The sequence below is a fragment of the Caretta caretta genome, chromosome 11 (assembly GCF_965140235.1).
Source record: "Caretta caretta isolate rCarCar2 chromosome 11, rCarCar1.hap1, whole genome shotgun sequence".
Classification (NCBI taxonomy): domain Eukaryota; kingdom Metazoa; phylum Chordata; order Testudines; family Cheloniidae; genus Caretta; species Caretta caretta.
This window is the reverse complement of record NC_134216.1, coordinates 62402991-62422103: the sequence shown is the minus strand read 5'-3', so window position 1 is coordinate 62422103 and position 19113 is coordinate 62402991. Positions and strand designations below refer to the sequence as shown.

Here is a 19113-nt window from a genome sequence, read left to right as displayed (position 1 = left end):
AAATTTATAGGTCACATATGATCAGTCATTTTTATCATATTGCAACCTTTCAAGTGCCTTTACATGCAAATTAAGGCTAACGATTCAGAAAAATTATTTCTTCACGGAGCTTGCTGTATTTTAACTTCATTAATATGCCTCACAACTTTTTGAATAGTTCTATGGAAGTCAGTAACATTTCCTTGGAGCTCTTTCCTTTATTCTTTTTTATTTTTCATTTCAGTCCAAACTGCCTTCAGTACGATAGCTGAAGTACACTACACAGACTTCAGTTGTAAATCACATAAGTCCTTTGATCAAAGCGGAATTACTGTGTTTGTCAGTCGGACGACGTCCACACTTGGAGCTAGAGGTGTGAGGCCCAGCTCAAGCAGACATGCTCACACTAGCTCTCATCGAGCTAGTGGACTAAAAACAGTAGCGTAGCCCTGGTGTCAGAGGCAGTGGGGAGCGGCGGCACAGACTAGCTACCCACAAGGTCCAGGGGGTTTGTACTTGGAGTGACTAGGATGTGCTGCTGCAGCTACATTGCTATTTTTGCCGCGCTCACTTGATGAGAGTTAGTGTATGTCCGTGTGAGCTGTGAATCACACCCCTGGCTCCAAGTGTAAACGTACCTTCTGACTCCCAAAGTAATGATCCAGATTGCTCGTGAATTTAATCAATGGGCCTGAGCCTACAGAAAAATGAAGTCACTAGAAACTAAAGGACAAATCTTGCAGATAAAGACGGCATTTCCGTTATGACAGCAGCCATATTTACACAGGCTCGGGAAGTACGGGTGTGGGGGGTGATGCAGCACCCCCAGGTTTTATGTGGGACTGCTGGCCCTGTGCCCGGGACTCAACTCCCCAGGTTCAGGTCTTGGGGGCCGGCCCTGTGCCCCACTCCCCATCTGTTGGCTCCATGGCCAGGACTCTGCTCCCTGGCCTTATGCCCGGGTTTCCACACCCAGCCGAGCCCCGCCCTCCCCCCGCTCCCAGGCCTCCATGCCTGGCCCCTTGCTCCCAGGGCTCCACTCCTGGCCCCACGGCTGGGGCTCTGCTCCTGGCCCCTCACGTGGGGTTCTGGCTGCCGGACCCTGCCTGGGGTTCCGCTCCTGGCCCTAAGCCTGCTCCCAGCTATGGCCACAGCCTCAGCCCCCTTACCCCTCTCCAGGTCCCCCCTCACAGCGACACAGCCCTGCTCCCAGCCTCAGCTCGGGGGAGGGGCATGGACAGGGGTCAGGGGGCTGGCTTTCAGCACCCCCCACTACTAAAAATGCTCCAGCACCACTGCATGTTGGTGGGTGAGTGAATGAGAGAAAAAGACACGGTGAGGGTGGAGGGGGAGGAGGGAAGAAGCAGAGGTGCCAGGCAAGAGGACTGGATCCTCCCTTGCACAGGGTACAGAAGAGCTCCAGGGTGGCTCTTTGCAATGGAATGAGGAGGGAGACTGGACATACTGGTGGTATGGTGGGTGTGTCTGTACAAACCTCATCTTACTCTTCCCCACATCTCTGCAGTAGCAGCCACAGCCCCAAGTCCTATTTAAAACAGTAATAGCCTGCTACTCCAGAAAATACATACCACTTTTTCAAACATACCAGCCATACTTGGTTCTCCTTCTGGAGTCCTATCTCACTACGGGGCAGCGGAATCGTTACATTTCATAACTGCGCTCTTCAGGAGTGGAAAGTCTACACTCTGGCTCCATTATCAACTGTGGTCTCCAGAGACTGTGGAGCCGCACACATGTGATGGGGAGTTTTCCACAATCTGAGGGGAGAACGTAGCAGCTAGGAAGAGACGGTTAAGGGTAGGCATGTGGGTGTGTATATGTACAGGTGAGAGAGTGACTGAGAGAGCATGCGTGTGAGAAAGAGAAAGAGGGATGGACACAGAGACTGGTGAAAAGAAGAGCTAGATGGGACCTTGCAGATGTTTTTTCATATAGTAATGCAAGGAAAAACCAAACTAAACCCACGCACACACCTTAGTCCAACACCTGCAGGATGGATGGGAAAATAATCTGTTTTCCAGCACCTGCATATTCACTGAAGATCTCGCTTGGCAGTATCCTCAAGAGAGAATGTATTAGCTCTTGAGTCCTGGCCCTGATCTGACTCTGGCAGTTTGTTTATATTCTTCCTGCCTACAGTTCCCCCATAGTATCAATTACGGCTTTGTGGAGTCTAGTATTTGTCTTGAGTATTTATAGATGTTGAAAACATTATTCTTGGGCATTTTGTATTGCTGTAGGGAGGTAAAGTTTGATATGTAGCATACAAAAAATGTTTTTTAAAAAAAATTGAACCCCTTTGAGTTTCAAGTCTGGGTATTTGTTGCTTACAAAAGGAAGTATTTTTTAAATAAAATGACAATTTTGTTTGTAATAAGTGCCAGTTTTAAATCTCTGCACAAACACTCCTGTTTGCTAGTATAGCGGCTGTTGCCACAAATTGGTAAGGTCAAATATAATTATAAACTAGCAATGGTGGATTGGTCTTGATGAAAACAAGTTTTTCTGCTATTTTTGACTTCACCCTAGAGCTGTGTGGGCTTACAATATTTACCTTCACACTAAATACACAGTATGTTGCCTAAGGCTGGGAAAATGTTCTGATTTTGGCCTCTTCCGTTCATTACTAAACTCTTAAAAATCTATTCCTTATTACTGTTTATTATTATCATGATGTTTTGCAGAACAGCAAAAATCCAGCATGGACATTAAGGGATAGAGAGAGAGAGAGTGTGTGTGTGTGTGTGTGAAAAATATATATTTGCAAAAATCCAACACCAATTAAAAAAAACATATGTACTACATAAAACCACAAAATATCCAGCATCTTCTCTGACTGCATGAATACACCATGCCCTGAAATTTATGGTATTTGCAAAGGTCTGCGTTCTCTGATGTGTTCTAAATTACCACAGACATATGCTGATGAAATTAACTTCTACTTATTGTAATTTTGCATAATTTTGTGCATTCCAGGCTTAATATTTCTCTAACGTTTAGGGGACAAAATTCTTTCCTTGCTAACCTCACATTGGGCCTGATTCTAAGCTCCCACTGAGCTTAATGTATGGGAACAAGGCTGTTGGAACAACTGAGTTATGGTATTAATCAAGTTAAGATGAAAATTTTGTGAAAAGTGAATGGCTTTTGGCCTCAAGGCTTACAAAATCTGCAGACAACAAATAACTGGATTACAGTAAAACCTGCCTTTTATATTAAAATGATTGATATAAGACTAAAACCATTAGTGAATAAATTTATTGCACACCAATCTTTAAAACCTCTTTCTACTACACTGTATGTAGGGAAATTCTCTTAAGGTACTATCTGACACAATTGTTATTTATTCAAAAACTTACATAGCAAAGGGAGGAATATAATTAGAAGACCTGAAAAATGAACAGAGTGTGTGCATCTGCTTAGATTGTTTTGTGTGGAATGAAACCACTTAAAATAATAATAGAGGGGAAAAAAACATGTAGCAAAGTTATGCGTTTATGTGTCCTATGCAATATAGTGATTACCTGGTGTAATGCCTGTGAAGGAAGTTGTAGCCATAGAATCATTAGTATGCTTTTCACTATACAAGGACAATATTCCAAATGCTCTGAGCACACTACTCCTGCATGCAGAAGTAGAGAGGGATTTTCTTTATGTGATCTGCCCTCAGAACGATGAAAATGAGTGAGTCATCCTCATGTGAAAACCCATGTACTATTCTTGAAAACACGTTGTACTACTCAGATGGATTTCCCTTTGCTAGTATTAGCTTTACCCATTGAAAGAAATCACCAACGTCCTGAGAATAATTAAGGTATTTTCCATTAGAAACACTGAGTGAATCAACTCCTTGAATACCAAATGTGTGATTTCTTACTGGAATATTTATGACTATATTATTGGTTCTGGTATATAAAGAGAGAATGTTTATATTTCTACAGTGAATGTCAAGAGATAGAGAAAAAAGGCTCCCGGACTGTTCATTCTGTCAATGTCTTCATCCCTTTTTACATTTCAAGATTTCAAGGACAAAAGCAAACCTCCTGTTCTACGATCCTGCCCTGTTGTTCCGGGAAAAATGACTTAAATGCAAGACCTAAAACTGTGGTCATGGCAACATTTCATTTCTGTGTTAAACAGTGAATTTCCAGATCTCAAATGTGTTGATATTTGCTTCATGGATTAACAAGCAGGGAAGTCTATAAAGTCCCCACACTTCTAAGCAGGAGAAACATCTGCTGGGTAGAGTCCCAAGCAGCTTGCTAGCTAAATTCAGCAATTGGGAATTCTTTAGTTAATTAGGTTCCCCCTATCGGTAGGTGTCACTGCAGCTAATAAAGAATGGAATTGCAAACATCTGTGGTGAAAGAAAAATAATTCAACTAGTCCAAGACATGAAAAAAACAAACATGCACATATCCCAACAATGCCATGGTATCTCCAGAAACGATTTGGGAAAAAACCTAGAGTGATTTGTAAAGTGTATATAACAGAAACACCCATTTCACAGCCAAAAACCCATGCTGAGATTATTAAAGCAGCTCCACTATGAAAGACTAGAAATATAAAAATAACCCTCAAAATTAAATCTGAATGCAAGTAAGATGGGTGAGCAAGAAAGATAAAGATACTAATAAGGTATGATTTTCAGGTCCACAGAGGGACTATAAAAAGCTTATTAACTGCCGCTACTGCCATGAGTTTTAAGTTATTTTATCACTCAGCTTTACAGCAGAAGAAATACTCTCTAGAAGCAATGCTGTGCTTTGATTAATTACTTTCAAACATACACTTTTACAGGATATTAGACATTGCTGTAAAGATCTTTAGTGAGTCAGATTAACTGCTTGTGATTACTGCTCCAGACTCATTTTATGTTTATATTTTTTTAACAGCAATGTTAATTAAATATTTGTTTTATATTTTTAGTGTTTTTCTAACTATCTAAAAGCAAGCCGTATAGTATTATTGGGAGAAAAGGTTTTACGGAAGCTCCTGTACTACAGAGAATATGTAGCAGGTCTCAGTAGAAGCAGCCCATGATTGGAGAACAAGTGCACACGACAACTATACAGTGCAAGTCAGTCACAGTTTATAATAAAGCACTATAGAGAATAATTACCCCTGTTCAGCAAACGCAGGTACCCGCCTTCCTTTTCTTTCATGACTGGCACCACCCTTTCCACAAACTAAGAAAAGGTTGCTATGAGGGAGCAATAGGATCTGTAAGCAGATTTGGTTTCTTTTGCCAGAAGGGAGTGGTTACATAGACATCTTGGGATTCTCACACCCATTTAACCTGCTTTGGATCACTTCAAAAGCTGCACTGAGCATAGAATTATTTGCAGATGGAAGTACTGTACTGTAGTTCTAAGCAGTAAACACAATCGAACTCTGCATTCATAGGGCTGCTGAGACTATCTGTGGAAAGAGAAAACTGATCTGGCCACAGGCTAATGAATTTAGTCATGTGCAGTCCAGGTCAATTTATTAGATTTTCTGTAACTATAAATCTGAGGTGAATTTTTTAAATTAAGCTCTAAATTCAGCTACATTTTGGTACATCAAAGTATGCTCATGCTAACCATCTTCAAATCCATTTTGGAGAGAGTTCAATTGCAGCAATAAAACAATGGGGTTTAGCTGATAACAGGCAACAGGAAAAGGAAAGGTTTAGCAGAAAAAGTTGATATTCAGAAGATTTCTTTCTTTATTAAGGATGAAGCAGTCTCATTAAAGAAGCCTACATTATTAACACGAATATTGGTTGCTGCTTGTTTTTTATGCCAATTTTGAGAGAAACAAGGACATATTTTTTATTATATTCAACTGTTGGGAACAAGACTAAAATGACTTTCAGCTTTCAGATTCAGTCTAATGGGAGTAAAACTTATCGTTTTAACAACTCTAATTAAAAACAAAAAACAAAAAAAACCCCACCCTCTACTTCTTTGATGCCCAAATTAGCATCTTTTCTCCAGCATGCTGAATTAATTAGTAGAGTGACAAAGGAATTAGTCCTGATAGGATCAAAGCTGAAACCATATTTACTGGAATTTAAAATTAAGAACATAGAGCATTAACCCTCCATATTCCATGTAACTTTCTACATCCCACATGACCCGCCTTCTGAATTCCCTGACAAAATAAACCAATAGTGAAATATTTTTCCTACTGAAGTTCTTCTAGAAAGAAAAAGACTCTTGCCTCAAAAGTTGCCACAGCAGATAACTTTTCCATTAGAACATGCAAATCTTGAAGTGTTTATTTTTACATACTGCTCATTACGTAAATTCAGAGGCATCAACAGAATGAAGCAAACAGAGTTCAAAGAGGATATTTAATAGCATTTATATAAATGCTTGGCTCCCAAAATTGTTACTACCTTTAAGGGTCAGTCAAGAAACTCCTAGTATCAAATCTTCTAAGAAGTCTCTTTGCTGTTGTACTTGACAAATAAATATCTATATTAAACGCAGAGGATCAAATTCAGAAGCTAAATGCCAAATGCAAGACCTACATTACACAGTGAAGCTTAATACTGTAGCATCCATGTGAAAAACAATAAAAAATGGTCTTCTAGGATTAAATGTCTCCTGATTTTGGTGTTTTGGACACAATACAAGCTCCAATATCAGATAAACAAATATACCCCATCTAGTCTTCTGAGAGTCAGCTCTTTTCCATGGATGTTGCAGACTAAAGGTGGTCTAGACAGGTCCCTACAATTTTCTCTCCAGAATCATCATTATCCTTACCTCTATATGCCTCAAATCCCTCCTTTTAAATTTGAATTTGCCCTCAACTTAGACAGCAGCGAGCCCCATACCACATTCTGTGAATTGGCTGTAGGAAATGCGCATCTAGTAGGGCAGCGCTATCCCCCATCACCGAAAGCCGAGCAACACCTCTGCAATACAGTAGTTCCACCAGAGCCAGAAAGGAAGAGACATCTGAAAGCGCTCTCATACTCAGGTCTTCTGTGTTAGAAGAGGCCATCTGCAAAAGCACTGTGCCAATCTACTGAATCAGTTGCATGGACTAACTCTCATTAGCATCTCTAGCTATGTAATACTAGGGACAAAGGGTGGTTATTAAGGATAACAACAGTTTAAGATATTTATTTTTCGAGCAACTGGCAAGTGATAATGAATTCACATTGTATGGGGGGGGGGGCGGAGAGTGGGAATTGTGCCTTTACTAAGTGGTGTTTTCCTGTGATATTAACTAACTATAGGAAATCTGTGACATCAAATGGTGGCCTTGCTTCTATTTCCATGTTCAGCATACGCTAGTGCTCAGATCTCCGAATTCAAGTTTTTTTCTCTTTCTTGCAAGGGGCACCCATTCCAAGCAGTGTATACCCCCACATCAAGCATATCAACAAGTAAAAGCCTACAGTACTGTGGCACAGCTATGATTTACAGCTTGACCAGAGGAATCAGAAATTGATTTATAGTCTGTCCAATCCACCAAGTTCTATTTGCTTGTCCACTAGACTGTGTAACTACCATTCTCCCATATATTCTTATATTTTCTTCCTTTTCCATACCAGTGCCTGATTTTTTCCCCCTTGGTTCAATAACACAGGCAAGTAAATACATCGAAAGTGAAAGCAAATACTGTTCTAGATATTAGCCTACATGGAGTTCGCAAATGTAATCCCTGTGGTAGCCCAGGAATACCATTTTCAAAGGCACCTAAGGGTATGTCTACACTACAGAATAAGGTCGAATTTATAGAAGTCGGTTTTTTAGAAATCGGTTTTATAAATTCGAGTGTGTGTGTCCCCACAGTAAATGCTCTAAGTGCATTAAGTGCATTAACTCGGCGGAGCGCTTCCACAGTACCGAGGCAAGCGTCGACTTCCGGAGCGTTGCACTGTGGGTAGCTATCCCACAGTTCCCGCAGTCTCCGCTGCCCATTGGAATTCTGGGTTGAGATCCCAATGCCTGATGGGGCTAAAACATTGTCGCGGGTGGTTCTGGGTACATATCGTCAGCCTCCCGTTCCCTCCCTCCCCCCGTGAAAGCAAGGGCAGACAATCATTTCGCGCCTTTTTTCCTGAGTTACCTGTGCAGACGCCATACCATGGCAAGCATGGAGCCCGCTCAGGTAACCGTCACCCTATGTCTCCTGGGTGCTGGCAGACGCGGTACGGCTTTGCTGCACAGTAGCAGCAACCCCTTGCCTTCTGGCAGCAGACGGTGCAATACGATTGGTAGTCGTCCTCATCGTGTCCGAGGTGCTCCTGGCCGCGTCGGCTGGGAGCGCCTGGGCAGACATGGGCGCAGGGACTAAATTTGGAGTGACTTGACCAGGTCATTCTCTTTAGTCCTGCAGTCAGTCCTATTGAACCGTCTTATGGTGAGCAGGCAGGCGATACGGACTGCTAGCAGTCGTACTGTACCATCTTCTGCCAGGCAGGCAAGAGATGAGGATTGCTAGCAGTCGTATTGCACCATCTTCTGCCAGGCAGGCAAGAGATGGGGATGGCTAGCAGGCGTACTGTACCATCTTCTGCCAAGCAGCCATGAGATGTGGATGGCATGCAGTCCTTCTGCACCGTCTGCTGCCAGCCAAAGATGTAAAAGATAGATGGAGTGGGTCAAAACAAGAAATAGACCAGATTTGTTTTGTACTCATTTGCCTCCTCCCCTGTCTAGGGGACTCATTCCTCTAGGTCACACTGCAGTCACTCACAGAGAAGGTGCAGCGAGGTAAATCTAGCCATGTATCAATCAGAGGCCAGGCTAACCTCCTTGTTCCAATAACAACGATAACTTAGGTGCACCATTTCTTATTGGAACCCTCCGTGCAGTCCTGCCTGAAATACTCCTTGATGTACAGGCACCCCCTTTGTTGATTTTAGCTCCCTGAAGCCAACCCTGTAAGCCGTGTCGTCAGTCGCCCCTCCCTCCGTCAGAGCAACGGCAGACAATCGTTCCGCGCCTTTTTTCTGTGCGGACGCCATACCACGGCAAGCATGGAGCCCGCTCAGCTCACTTTGGCAATTAGGAGCACATTAACCACCACACGCATTATTCAGCAGTATATGCAGCACCAGAACATGGCAACGCGATACCGGGCGAGGAGGCGACGTCAGCGCGGTCCCGTGAGTGATCAGGACATGGACACAGATTTCTCTGAAAGCATGGGCCCTGACAATGCATGCATCATGGTGCTAATGGGGCAGGTTCATGCTGTGGAACGCCGATTCTGGGCTCGGGAAACAAGCACAGACTGGTGGGACCGCATAGTGTTGCAGGTCTGGGACGATTCCCAGTGGCTGCGAAACTTTCGCATGCGTAAGGGCACTTTCATGGAACTTTGTGACTTGCTTTCCCCTGTCCTGAAGCGCATGAATACCAAGATGAGAGCAGCCCTCACAGTTGAGAAGCGAGTGGCGATAGCCCTGTGGAAGCTTGCAACGCCAGACAGCTACCGGTCAGTTGGGAATCAATTTGGAGTGGGCAAATCTACTGTGGGGGCTGCTGTGATGCAAGTAGCCCACGCAATCAAAGATCTGCTGATATCAAGGGTAGTGACCCTGGGAAATGTGCAGGTCATAGTGGATGGCTTTGCTGCAATGGGATTCCCTAACTGTGGTGGGGCCATAGACGGAACCCATATCCCTATCTTGGCACCGGAGCACCAAGCCGCCGAGTACATAAACCGCAAGGGGTACTTTTCAATAGTGCTGCAAGCTCTGGTGGATCACAAGGGACGTTTCACCAACATCAACGTGGGATGGCCGGGAAAGGTGCATGATGCTCGCATCTTCAGGAACTCTGGTCTGTTTCAAAAGCTGCAGGAAGGGACTTTATTCCCAGACCAGAAAATAACTGTTGGGGATGTTGAAATGCCTATATGTATCCTTGGGGACCCAGCCTACCCCTTAATGCCATGGCTCATGAAGCCGTACACAGGCAGCCTGGACAGTGGTCAGGAGCTGTTCAACTACAGGCTGAGCAAGTGCAGAATGGTGGTAGAATGTGCATTTGGACGTTTAAAGGCGCGCTGGCGCAGTTTATTGACTCGCTTAGACCTCAGCGAAACCAATATTCCCACTGTTATTACTGCTTGCTGTGTGCTCCACAATATCTGTGAGAGTAAGGGGGAGACGTTTATGGCGGGGTGGGAGGTTGAGGCAAATCGCCTGGCTGCTGGTTACGCGCAGCCAGACACCAGGGCGGTTAGAAGAGCACAGGAGGGCGCGGTACGCATCAGAGAAGCTTTGAAAAACAGTTTCATGACTGGCCAGGCTACGGTGTAAAAGTTCTGTTTGTTTCTCCTTGATGAACCCCCCCGCCCCTTGGTTCACTCTACTTCCCTGTAAGCTAACCACCCTCCCCTCCTCCCTTTAATCATTGCTTGCAGAGCCAATAAAGTCATTGCTGCTTCACAGTCATGCATTCGTTATTCATTCATCACACAAATAGGGGGATGACTACCAAGGTATCCCAGGAGGGGTGGTGGAGGAGGGAAGGAAAATGCCACACAGCACTTTAAGCACAGCACTTTAAAAGTTTACAACTTTAAAATTTATTGAATGACAGCCTTCTTTTTTTTGGGCAATCCTCTGTGGGGGAGTGGCTGGTTGGCCGGAGGCCTCCCCACCGTGTTCTTGGGCGTCTGGGTGAGGAGGCTATGGAACTTGGGGAGGAGGGCGGTTGGTTACAGAGGGGCTGCAGTGGCAGTCTGTGCTCCAGCTGCCTTTGCTGCAGCTCAACCATACACTGGAGCATACTGGTTTGGTCCTGCAGCAGCCTCAGCATTGAATCCTGCCTCCTCTCATCACGCTGCCGCCACCTTTGAGCTTCAGCCCTGTCTTCAGCCCGCCACTTACTCTCTTCAGCCCGCCACTTACTCTCTTCAGCCCTCCACCTCTCCTCCCGGTCATTTTGTGCTTTCCTGCACTCTGACATTATTTGCCTCCACGCATTCGTCTGTGCTCTGTCAGTGTGGGAGGACAGCATGAGCTCGGAGAACATTTCATCGCGAGTGCGTTTTTTTTTCTTTCTAAGCTTCACTAGCCTCTGGGAAGGAGAAGATCCTGTGATCATTGAAACACATGCAGCTGGTGGAGAAAAAAAAAGGGACAGCGGTATTTAAAAAGACACATTTTATAAAACAGTGGCTACACTCTTTCAGGGTAAACCTTGAAAGTTAACATTACATACATAGCACATGTGCTTTCGTTACAAGGTCGCATTTTGCCTCCTCCCACCGCGTGAACGGATTTTGGTTGAATGCCAGCAAACATACACTGCAATGCTTTGTTCTACAGTGATTCCCCAGTACGTGTTGCTGGCCTGGAGTGGTAAAGTGTCCTACCATGAAGGACGAAATAAGGCTGCCCTCCCCAGAAACCTTTTGCAAAGGCAGAACCGCAAATGCCAGGGCAAAGTAATCCTTTCACATGCTTGCTTTTAAACCATGTATAGCATTTTAAAAGGTACACTCACCAGAGGTCCCTTCTCCGCCTGCTGAGTCCAGGAGGCAGCCTTGGGTGGGTTCGGGGGGTACTGGCTCCAGGTCTAGGGTGAGAAACAGTTCCTGGCTGTCGGGAAAACCGGTTTCTCCGCTTGCTTGCTGTGAGCTATCTACAACCTCCTCCTCATCATCTTCTTCGTCCCCAAAACCTACTTCTGTATTGCCTCCATCTCCATTGAAGGAGTCAAACAACACGGCTGGGGTAGTGGTGGCTGAACCCCCTAAAATGGCATGCAGCTCATCATAGAAGCGGCATGTTTGGGGCTCTGACCCAGAGCGGCCGTTCGCCTCTCTGGTTTTCTGGTAGGCTTGCCTCAGCTCCTTCAGTTTCACGCGGCACTGCTTCGGGTCCCTGTTATGGCCTCTGTCCTTCATGCCCTGGGAGATTTTCAGAAAGGTTTTGGCATTTCGAAAACTGGAACGGAGTTCTGATAGCACGGATTCCTCTCCCCAAACAGCGATCAGATCCCGTACCTCCCGTTCAGTCCATGCTGGAGCTCTTTTGCGATTCTGGGACTCCATCATGGTCACCTCTGCTGATGAGCTCTGCATGGTCACCTGCAGCTTGCCACGCTGGCCAAACAGGAAATGAGATTCAAAAGTTCGCGGTTCTTTTCCTGTCTACCTGGCCAGTGCATCTGAGTTGAGAGCGCTGTCCAGAGCGGTCAGAATGGAGCACTCTGGGATAGCTCCCGGAGGCCAATACCATCGAATTGTGTCCACAGTACCCCAAATTCGAGCCGGCAACGTCGATTTAAGCGCTAATCCACTTGTCAGGGGTGGAGTAAGGAAATCGATTTTAAGAGCCCTTTAAGTCGAAATAAAGGGCTTCATTGTGTGGACGGGTGCAGGTTTAAATCGATTTAACGCTGCTAAATTCGATCTAAAGTCCTAGTGTAGACCAGGGCTCAGTCCCATAGTAAAAAATGACTTAGGCACTTAGGAGCCTAAGTTCCACTGACTTTCAATAACTCTTGGGCTCTTAAATGCCTAAAAGTCATTTTTGAAAAGGGATTTAGGCTCCTCAGTCACTTATGTTACTTTGAAAATGCTCCTTATTGTTTTTAAACTGTTTTGGTATTAAATTTAAGTGTCAATTCCTAATAAGCATCATATAAGGAATCTGAAATCTGTGGTCAGAAAAACATATCAGCTGTGATACCTAGTACATTTTAGCAAGACTGTGGGCATGTTCATGGGCGTAGGCAGAGTCAGAATAGATACAGCTGACAACTAGGTTGCATAACAGGCATCATTAAAGCCCTCTACTTATTCGCATCAGAAGGCCAATAGCAAGAGCTTCCTGAGAGATTTTGGTGCCAGGCCACTACAAAGCTAGGCAGATTTCACAGGAAGCCCTCCCTAATATTTTGGCACTCTAGGAGTGCTTACCTTGCTGATGCCTAATATTGGGTCAGTGGCTGAGTGACAAAGTGAGTTAATATGCTGTTGTGTTTATTCCCCCCAGTCCCCCTTTTTGGACACCTAGGGTAAATTTGGATTAAGTCACAAACAGGAATGACGTTGGAGGTTTTAAATCTCACTGAACATTTACTTATACATCAACATTAACATAATCTGATACATTTAAACGCCACTGGTGACCTCTCCTCAGAACACTCAGAGATGGAATCACAAACTTCTTGTGGGTCAAGACTGAAACATGCCAGCAGAGTAAGGGGCATAAGGCTTGCAAAGCATCTGCTCATATGTACTTGGCCTCATTCAGTGCTGTCATTCCCTTATTTTTATGTGCACTAACATCCATCCCCCATAACAACTGTATTTATTTCTACTAAAATATTTATATCTAATTTTGTAGTAAAGTAATAGAACTTGAATTAATTTATTCTTAGTCAGTGGGATGGTCCAGTAAATGATGCTGCATATCAGTGGTGGGCATCGAAGACCGGTGGAGGCTGTGCCTCCTCAAACAGCCCTGTGTGATCCTGCCCACACTTCACCCTCGAGGGCCTCTCCTGCTTCCCACTGGTGCTCTGCTGCTCTTCCGCCGTGGCCGGAGCCCAGGCTGGGGATGGGGTGGGCCTGTGGCCAGGGATTACAGGTGGCAGGAACCGGTGCTTGCTAGGGTGACCAGCTGTCCAGTTTTCGACCGGAACACCCATTCGAAAAGGGACCCTGGTGGCTCCAGTCAGCACTGCCCACTGGGCTGTTAAAAGTCCAGTTGGGGGTGCTGCAGGGCTAAAGCAGGCTAGTCCCTACCTGTCCTGGCACCTAACAGATCTAGCTTCTGGGGCTGGGAGAGGGGGTGAAAAGGGGCCATGGGGCTCTGCGTGCTGCCCCTGCCCCGAGCACCAGCTCTGCACTCCCATTGGCCGGGGACCCCACCCCAGAGCCCTCATCCCCTCCTGCACCCCAACCCCCTGCCTCAACCCACAGACCCTCTCCCACATTCCGAATCCCTCAGCCCCACCCGGAGTCCCCTTCTGTACCCCAAACCCCTCATCCCCAGCCCAGAGCCCAGACCCTAACCCAACTTCCTGCCCCAGCCTGGAGCCCCCTTCTATACCCTGAACCCCTCATTTCTGGCCCCACCCTGGAGCCTGCACCCCCAGTTAGGGCCCTCACCCCTTCCTGCATTCAACCTCCTGCCCAGTGAAAGTGAGTGAGGGTGGGGGAGAGAAAGCCACAGAGGAAGGGGGAAGGCTCTTTCAAAGTACAGATGGTTAAGTTAGTTCTGATCAAAACAGAATAATAGCATTATAGAAATGTAGGGCTGGAAAGGACCTTGAGAGGTCATAAGTCCAGCTCCCTGCACTGGGGCAGGACAAAGTAAACCTAACCATCCCTGACAGGTGTTTGTCCAACCTCTTCTTAAAAATTCTAATAATGGGGATTCCACAACCTCCACTGGAAGACAATTGCAGAACTTAACTATCCTTCTAGTTGGAAAGTTTTTCCTAAAATCTAAGCAAAATCTCCCCTGCTGCAGATTAAGTCCATTACTTCTTGTCCTATCTTCAGTGGACAAGGAAAATAACTGATCACCGTCCTCTTTATAAGAGCCCTTCACATATGTGAAGACTGTTATCAGGTCCCATAAAGAAAACTGTCTTTGGGTGAGCTCGAACCACTAATCTTTCAGTTAACAGCTAAATACACTAATGCACTGTGTCATAGAGGCAACTGCAAAACAGTAATAGCTCAGTTCACAAATTAAACAAGTTTTGGATTGAGTCCAATTTTAAACAGATCTTAGGAGTGGGGCCCAGCCCTTCCATTCTATTTGTACTGCACCCAGCACAATGGATTCCCAATCCTGACAGGAGGAGCTGGTAGCCAGGATGGCCTCCTACATTTCTCCCTTCTGTGGAGTCTGGGGCCCCGTTTCATGAGGGAGCGGGGGGAAAAAATGAAGGTTCTGACTGGAGCCTGTCCTTCCTAGTGTTAGCTTTTGAGGGAGGCAAGGCTGAACCTAGAGGGTGAAGAGAGACACTCACAGAGCAACCAATTGGTGCTTCAAGTTGAGGTGTCTCTCTGTCACTCCCTGCTAAATCTGCTGCTCCCTCTGGGTGGGGCTGGGGATTCTGCTGAGTTGGTGTAACGCTTTGTAATCTTTATGTTGAAATGTTCCCAGTTAATATTAAGTTGTTAAAGATAAGGGTGCAATAAAACCCAACTTATTTTTCAGGTTCAAGCCTCTGGGTCAGTTACAGAAAATGTATTTAGTAGACGACCACTGGGTGACACTTTGAATGAAAAGACCAAACTTTACTCAGAAGAAAAATGATTAGTTAAGCAAACAGGTATGCAATCACCACTTACACAATAGTCCAATTACACTTACACTCAAAGATGAAATAGCTTATCAGTGGGAGATCAGTCCACTGACAACGGAGTGAAGCACAGCCTCATAGCCCTGGAACCTAACAGTACCATTCTGAGGTTAACGGGCACTCTCCCCAAATTAACAAAAACTACCCCTTTTATAATCCATTATAACACTAATTAACACTAAACCTCCCCATTACCATATTCACATTTCTGCTACCTCCTTACTGGCTCTTTAAATTACACGTTCTTTAAATTAACACCTGCACCAATGCCCTTCCAATACTATCAATATAGATACCATTTCAATACATTTCACAATTCTCCAAAGCACGCATTAAAAACCTTGCTCAAACCAGTTGTAACTGAAACTTTGCAGCAACATAACCTTGCTAACTTCCATTTTCCCCATTTTACTGTCTCCAACTTATCTCCAACTTCTACTCACACTAGAACTCAATTTTCCATACTTCTCTACTCTTAGGTTAATTTAGGACAAAGCCTAATTTCTACTTTACATAGGCTACACCAGGACACTGTTCCTTGATGTGCTCTGCTTCACACCTCCACCCCCTAACAGTACAGGTCAGAGAAGTTTGGAGGGTGTGGAAAGGAAAAGAATCAGTTGTCATATGAAGGCTGCAATAAGACAGCCATTAGAGATCCAAACTATAAAACAATTAAAAAATCTACCACGTCTCCCTTGTTCCCCCCCCCTTCATTCCACTTCACTTTCTTTCTACTATTAGTAATGCTGCTCCTACTTAACATATGGGCTGACCAGAATTTCTAAGTAGAAAGCAGGGATACAGGTCACAGCAGGTACACTGTGGATAGTTTTGGTGGGAATCAGCGAGATGTACACAGGAGGGGATTTGCAGCTAAGGGAGACATTTCCTCTCTCAGTGTTGACAAGTCTCATGGTATTTCTTAAAGCTCCAGCTGCTAGAATCAAGAGACTGCACAAGAATCGCCACTCTGATTTGAAAGGAAAGTTAGTTTCTAGCCTTCATGGTTGTGGAGAACAGCCTGAAAATGTGAAGTGGGTGTACCTTAAAGGTTCAGAAACCAGAAGACAAATTAAAAGACCTCAACATTTATTTTAAAAAATCTTAGTTTTAAAGCTAATCTCATCATTTTTTAAGGTTCCAGATTCACGATTTTTCCAATTCTTGGGGTTGGCAATACTGCCCTCCTCAGCCAAGCCATACGCTTCTCTCTCCTTCTCTGCCACCTTGTGGATTTGACTCGGGATGAGCCGGCTTGCGGGATTCTGTAGAATGGGGCTGCTCACTGGAAGCCCCCAGGGCCTGCTCACTGGAAGCCCCCAGGGCCTGCAGGGTTATAACAAAAACAGGACAAAACGGTGATTTTTTTTTTGTAAAACTGACACGGACACTAAGGACATTCCCCTGTGTTCTCAGGGAGACAAGTTCACCCTAATGTCCATAGCACTTCAAACCTTTCAAAAAGCTTCAGAAACAATCAATCCTCACAACATCCATTAGGGAGATTTTATTATACCCATTTTACAAATGAAGAAATTGAGATGGAGAGGTTAAGTGTCTTGGCTAAGGTCACACAGAGATTTAATTGTATAGCCAGGAAAAGAATTGAAGAGATACTGGGCTCCCACTCCATGTTCCATCCAATAGATACGGCTATGTTTAGTTTGCATTGCTGCCTTCCTCATTTCTATCAGTTTAAGTGCCTCTTTCCCCTACTATTATTTTTTCCATTTTCTAAATCTCTTCTGCCTTTCATTTCCCCTTTCCCTCCTCTCTCTCTCCCCATGTTCCACTTCCTCCATTCCCCTTTCATGGTTAATTCTACAGTGCCCTGAAATGTGGCTGTGAAGGATGCTATTGAAATACAAGTTCTTGACATTTGGAAATTTCTGCTGGAGACACCACATAAAAGGATCATTCTTGGAAAGCAGGAAAAACAGAGCTCCTGGGTCTCCTTCCAGTGATTGGTCTGTAAGAGAGGGAAAGATAGATAGGAAGAGCAGGAAAGGGAGGGAGTATAGGCAAAGAGAAGACGTTAAAAGATTCACAGTAGGATCCACAGTGAACTTTTATGGTTTAGCCATTACGAATTCCAACCCCACAGTCTCTTGTATATGTGACTTTTTAGTTGTAATGCAGAACAAAGCAAAAAACAACAACAAAAAAAGATTTGTTGTGTTATCATTTGAAAGATGTGTTTCAGTATAATAAATAATAGATGTTTTTGCATTTTTAACTGTCAAAATCAGGCTGCATGGTAAAAAAAAATACCTTCCCTCCGTGGCCATAACCATGGAGCTATTGTACATTTCTAATTAGACATAGCAGAATGTGGTTAACATCATTTCCTAGAGATTTATTGTTCGTTTGTAGACTCTCTTCAGGAGAATTCTGTTAATGTTAAGGTCCACTGGAGGCCAATCACAAGAAGCCACTTGGAGGAGAAATCTATCTGCCTGTCAAAACAGTGCTATCAATTATAACTATAAATACAATTCCTTTAAATATCTTGGTGGTAGTAGAGATTTCAAGTGATGCATGGGTCTGAGTGATTTTCTATTGAGCTAGAGGGGCCGTGGGAGAAACATCTGCCCACATGACACAAATGCACTATGATTTTTCAACCTAGAGTCCAGGAGAATCAGCATCTAGTCTTCTCAAACTCCCTTTGAGATATTTTCCCCAGAAAGCCTTACACACAGCTTCCTGTTTTAAGGAGTTTAAATGGGACAACTTGACAAATATGGCTCTGGCTCATTTCTGTAGCTGACTTCTTAGCAAAACATTTAGACAGTTACAGTGTTACTAAATAGGAGAGGAAATAATGGAATGGTTGAAAAATATAATACATAAAAAACAGCTAGCTGAAGGCTGCAATTACACTGTTCACTAGAAGAACCTAATTTAGGACAGAACTCTGGAGCAGAGTTAGCTATTTGCCCTTTGATCCAAGCACGTACATCTCATTAGTATTACTAAGAGTTATACAAACATATTGAGGAGAACATGCTCCCATGTACTGTATATTGCAGGAGATTAACTGCACCTCATTTTGGGGACTGAGGGAGGTACAGTCTGTCATTCTCAGGCAGCATCTCTGCTAGTTAATTAAACAAGAACCTCTATTGTCAATCTCAAGAGGGAGCTCTTGCCATGGTTGACACAAAGCCAATTGTCAAATGTCAAAAATGGTGAGAGCTCCCTGTTGAGAGGATGACATTAAGGGAAAAGCACAGCAGATAAATTTCAACGTCTCTTTGCCCTAACCCTTTGCTACTGAATTTATGTGGACTTTGAAAGTAGTTATTAGAAATCAAATTAGTTAGTTACAGCTGTTTAAGTTTTGGAAAGAATGACAAGGTGCCTTCAACGGAGCGACTCAGTTCATGGTAGCTTTGGATACTAGTTATTTCCTCTTGTGGATAATCTAAAACTGTGTGTATAAAAACAAGTCAGTACAACTTATAACCCCCCTTTGGTCACTCTGCTGCTAATTTCATGACAGTAGAGTGACCAATCAATAAAGGTAAAAGCTGAGGACTATACCATAATCACAAGACGTCTCTGGCATCTAAGTGATAGAGCTCAAGACACAGGAGGACTTGTCCATCTGTGATACACAATACATTCTCTCATCAAACTATGAAGAAAGTAGGCCACACATACTAAACACTTTTCTTAGTGCCTGCTTTATGTACAAAAATAAATCTCAGAACAATGGGAAGCTGCAGTCACAGCTGAAAAGTTTATGACCACTATTATATGAACTACCCAGTACTGCTATACAGTAGACACAATAATTTCACTATTATATTTC

General features: G+C 44.1%; 2 protein-coding genes across 4 annotated transcripts in view; both read right to left on the bottom strand.

Annotated features, from left to right (window-relative positions):
* PARD3B (par-3 family cell polarity regulator beta) overlaps positions 1 to 19113 on the bottom strand; it is a 608177-nt gene that overhangs the window by 125514 nt on the left and 463550 nt on the right. The gene's annotated exons all lie outside the window — the stretch shown is intronic.
* On the bottom strand, positions 3737 to 12390 carry LOC142068494 (uncharacterized). Its single transcript, XM_075117640.1, has 3 exons — positions 11469 to 12390; positions 10621 to 11080; positions 3737 to 3905 (listed from the first exon to the last, which is right to left on the bottom strand). Exons 1-3 carry the CDS (start codon positions 12046 to 12048, stop codon positions 3737 to 3739), a joined length of 1209 nt encoding a protein of 402 aa, XP_074973741.1. The 5' UTR covers positions 12049 to 12390.